The sequence below is a fragment of the Haplochromis burtoni genome, unplaced genomic scaffold (assembly GCF_018398535.1).
Source record: "Haplochromis burtoni strain Fernald_Lab_line unplaced genomic scaffold, NCSU_Asbu1 Contig_1666, whole genome shotgun sequence".
In the NCBI taxonomy this organism is placed as follows: domain Eukaryota; kingdom Metazoa; phylum Chordata; class Actinopteri; order Cichliformes; family Cichlidae; genus Haplochromis; species Haplochromis burtoni.
In genome coordinates this window covers 16,459-21,204 of record NW_024584027.1, presented here as the reverse complement: position 1 = coordinate 21,204, position 4,746 = coordinate 16,459, and the positions used below count along the sequence as shown (strand labels likewise).

The following is a 4,746-nucleotide window of genomic DNA, read 5'->3' as shown; positions in this document are numbered from 1 at the left end:
GCCGCGTAGAATCTCTGGCGGCCAGGAAGGGTCAGGTTTAAAAGTGTCCAAGATTAGATGTGCAACCTTGGCACCGGCTTCCTGGCTTCCAGTGACTCCTTACTGTACTTTTCCATAGCTGGTTTTTTTTGTTTGTTTTTTTTGGGTCCAATGAGATTGTCGAAGTGGCTTGAAGTGGCTGGTACCAGCTGTGGCTGCCAAGCCTGTAGTGTCTTGTTGCACTAAAAAACATTTTTGTCATTTGACGTTGTCCTCAACCTCTCATTATGTCAAGCTTATCTAAGAAGCTAATCTAAGTTTTAGCTAATCTAAGTCTTTTTATCTTGGTTCTAAAATGTAGGTTGTGATTCTTTGTAAAGCTGTTCTGTTTTTGTTTGTATTGTTGTTATTTTATTTTCATTTATTTCCCTTTCCATTCCTGCTGGCACTGGTAGCCAGGCTCTTTGTCATAACTTTATGAACACTGTGTGAAGCAGTTCTTTGTCCACCTCTATATTATACAAATGGTAGACTAAGGACAATAGCCACCTGGCAAAATTGGGATATGCGAAAAGTTGACCCTGAATAGACCTCTTGACCTCTAAATAATCCCCCCGTAGTCCCCCTGTACCGTTAATAACATTGTTTTAGTTTTAGCCTTTATCTAGGCTGAAGTCGTTCAATGTCTTGAGGACTATGCTGCCTGTTCTCAATGGTGGCAAGTGCAGTATTCTATGTGTTAGTGCCACAGCACTCTATCACTCTCCTTCTTGGTAAAATACCCCTACGCCATACACAGCCTGGAGGTGTGTTTGAGGTCACCAAAAGATGCTGTGGTACCCACACTGGTTCAGTGTGCCTTCAGTTTTGAATTAGTCCCCAACAGTGTATTAGTGTATTTTAATGTTAAGACTAATATCTCATAATTAGCATCATATATTTGTGTTTTGTCTTTTACTGCGCACAGTGCATTGTAGAATAGTTTTGGATACTAACAGAAACAACACTTCCTCACAACTTCCTCACAGGAATGTGGCCTCGATCATAAATCTGCTGTTATAGTATGCACTATACCCCCCTTTTTAACTCTACAGACCTGGGGGAGGAAAGAGGTGTTATCATGGTAACAGGAGTGTTGCCTATAGAAGGGTCATCTCCATATAAGGAGATGTCCAGAAAGTTGAAGAAGAAGAAACGTGAGCCCATATCAGACCTAAGGCTACATTAAACTGTTTCAACCAATCATGTTCACGTTCACCTTTTTTGCAGTGCAAAAACACACGGAGGGTGGAAACAGGATCCCAAATTTGGACTTATCAGTCCAAAACACAGATTTCCACTGCTCTAACGTCCATTCTTTGTGGTTCCTGCCCCCCACCCGATGAACCCTGACAAGGCACACCTATGAAGTGAAAACCATTTCAGGTGACTAAATCATGAAGCTCATTGAGAGAGGGCCAAGGGTTTGCAGTGTTGTCAACAAAGCAAATGGTGGCTACTTTCAGGAATCTAAAATATAAGACATGTTTACCGTTATTTTTCAGCTTTTTCTTTGCGACATGATTCCATATATTGCTTCATATATTTGATGTCTTTATTATGTATCTACAATTTAGAAAGTAATAGAAATAACGAAGAAAACATTAAATGAGAAGGAGCTTGGAAAGAAAAGCTTCTGGGCTGCTTATGTTTCTTGAAGACATTTCGCCTGTCATCTGAGAGGTTCTAAGAGCAATTAGTGGAGAGTCCCAGATCATTAAATTCTATTGAGAGTGTCCTGATAAGGTCCTGAGCCTCCTATTATTCCTCTGTCTTATCACACGAGCCAAGGTGTGAAAAGTGGTATCTACAAAGTGGTAATAGCTTTGAAATTACTATATTGTTATATTATTTTTTTCTGCCTTGTTACCCTAGTATTACCCCTTTGTTACTGAACTGTATTTTTCTACACCCCCACTTATTATCCAATTAGATACATTTCAGTGTATTATGACTCAACTGTAATCAATCGTGCTACCATGATATTACCTGGATATTAAGTGGTTATTACTTTGAAAACTGAGTGGTAATAACTTAGAAATTACCACATTATTAAGGTCTTATTTTTGCTATGTTATCCTAATGTTTCCACTTTATTACTGAGCTGTAGCAGAAAGTAAGTCATTATTTGTATTATTATTATTGTTTGTAATTTAGTTTTAGTTAACAATTGTTGCACTTGCTTGAAGCATTAACATTATTATCCTTACTGTGACACTTTCTGTCATCTTGCACTACTGATCATACTCATATTTATATTTTATACAATTCTTCTTATCTTTTTCATTAGCTGCTTAGCTTTCTGTTCTTAAATTTATTCCAGCTGTTACATTTATTACTCTCTCTGATTCTGAACACAATGTTTCTTTTTGTGTATGTAAAAGGCACAGTAATTTATCCCAGGATTAATAAAGTTCTTATCTGATCTTAATTTTATTGTACACTATGTTTGACAACACAGTATTTATAAAATACAAATATAACAACAGTGTATAATAACCAGAGAAAACAAGAAAACACGAACCACTGAAGTGAACATTATTGGAGCCAAAAGGTGAATACACTGAAAAAGAAATGGAGTGAGATTTACTAGGTAATAATTAACACATAAAAAACATAAGAAGAATTAAAAATACTTACATATATTTTTCTCGTAATTTTCATTTAGAATATGCACCACAGTCACAACTGTGACAGCAATAGTGATGTTTTTTCTATCACTGTTTAGAACCATAATTCAGTAAGTCAGTTTCAACCGTCCATTCTCTTCTATTTGCCCATATCATGGTCCAAGGGGGCAGACACATACTATAAACCCTGGGCAGGTGGTCAATATGTCAAAGGTCAAAAAGTAGAGACAGACAGCCATTCACACCTAGTCAATTTAGAATCACCATGCAAGTCTTTTGATTCTGAGCAGAAGCTGTGTAACCCCCCATAGACAAGGGAACATTAAAACTATGCACCAGCTGGATTCAAATCCAGGGCTTTCTTGCTGTGGTGTGTCAGTGCTAACCATTGCACAAGCAGGTTTCGTACTCTTTTTACAGTATGTTGGCACCACTTGTGTCATACTTGAAGATCTCCAACGTGATGATAAGTTTAACAGCATTTCTAAACCAGGGGTAAAACAAGGCATAGATCAAAGGGTTTAGACAAGAGTTAATGTAAAAGATAATGACCGCAAAAGATGCAGCTGGATTATTGATTGCATTTTCATCAACAAGAGAGTAGCAGTAGAGTGGAGAGAAGCATGCTAGAAACACAACTACAAGAATCCCCAGAGTCCTGGCTGCTTTCAGCTCAGATTTGTTTGTTTGATTCAGTGAACGCTGAAGTGTGACCAATGTAACATGAGAGCGCATGGCACGAGCTTGAGACACAGCCACCACAAATACTCTCATATACAAGACTATGATAACAGTTACTGGAACAAAAAAGAATAAAATAAGGTCAGCAACAATAGCAATATTGCTGCTAAAAAATACACACTCTCCATAGCAAGAATTATACCTGCCTGGTTCAATCATGATATTCTTTGTATAAAGATTGCTGTAGAAAAAAGCATAAAACCAACAGAGACAAACACTGAGTTTGACTTTCGCCAAAGTAATTCTGCTGGGGTAATGCAGAGGGTCACAAATAGCCACATAGCGGTCAACTGATATTAGAACAATGTTCCCTATTGAAGCACAGATAATGTTGCTGGTCAAATACCAATAAGCAGAACACATACGATCACCAAGTACCCAGCAGCTTGTGTTTCTAAAAATTTCTAAAGGCAACAACAGGAGACCCACAAAAAAGTCTGAGACGGCCAGAGAGAGGAGGAGGATGTTACTGGGTGTGTGCAGCTGCCTGCAGGGAGACAGAAAAGAATATAATGCACATTGTTAATGTCAACATGTCTTCAGTGAAAATGCTGCACTACTAAGGCATGATTCAATTCAAGCAAATAAGACATTATGACCATGGTTAAAATTCATTCTTTAATCACTAAGTCATATAATGTAAACGGAAGTTTTCACACATCTAAAACTTAAACTGTAGTTTCAGTTGAAAAGTTAATCTCTGCCTGAAGTGGGAGACTGAGATGATGACGAGAAGGTTTAGAGCAGCAGTGAGCAGAGAGATACATGAGAGCACAATGTTCAGGAGCACAGCTTTGGACCAGTGAAGTGTCGGCTTCCTGCAGGAACTGTTGAGGAGTTGTGGGAAACAGAGCTCGACTCCTTTCGGTATCTCCATCATCAGACACCTGCAGCTCTCTAATTAGAAATTCTTCTCATACAGCTAATTTATCTCACTCCTCCCACCAATCTCTTTCAGTCTAAAACATGACCCTCCTTTTCTCTTCTTCCTTTCCTTCACAATTTCATTTTTTAACACTGACTGTCTCATTCACGCTTGGTTAATAGATTTTCTTAGATTATGGTCAATTTTTTAGTATTCTCTGTTTGGTTCTTAGTTTTATTTTTCATGTATTTCATGTATTTTACATTTTCAGCTTTATATATTTTTCTTTCACATTTTGAACCTTAGTTATTGTCTCTGACCAGCATGGTGATGTTGTGGTTTGCACTGTTGCTTCATAGCAAAACTGTCCTGAGTATGAACCCAGCCTGGTGCTGATAATCAAATGGATTTGATTAACTGATCAGCATTAATGTGACCACATCTATAAACCCAGGAATGGCAGTTTACTGGTCAACATTCTGGTGTCTGTTA

At 37.9% G+C, this 4,746-nt stretch overlaps 1 protein-coding gene across 1 annotated transcript; it reads right to left on the bottom strand.

Moving 5' to 3' along the window:
* Positions 1-3,059: 3,059 nt before the first annotated feature.
* Positions 3,060-4,266, bottom strand: LOC121813427 (trace amine-associated receptor 13c-like). Its single transcript, XM_042217183.1, has 2 exons — positions 4,094-4,266; positions 3,060-3,876 (listed from the first exon to the last, which is right to left on the bottom strand). The coding sequence occupies exons 1-2, from the start codon at positions 4,264-4,266 to the stop codon at positions 3,063-3,065; spliced, it is 987 nt and encodes a 328-aa protein (XP_042073117.1). The 3' UTR covers positions 3,060-3,062.
* Between the last annotated feature and the right edge of the window lie 480 nt (positions 4,267-4,746).

Coding starts and splice junctions, on each gene's coding strand:
- LOC121813427 (XM_042217183.1), bottom strand. CDS start 4,266: ATGGAGATACCGAAAGGAGTCGAGCTCTGTTTCCCACAACTCCTCAAC. Junction 3,877..4,093: donor ATCTCAGTCTCCCACTTCAG/GCAGAGATTAAC, acceptor GTCTCCCTGCAG/GCAGCTGCACACACCCAGTA.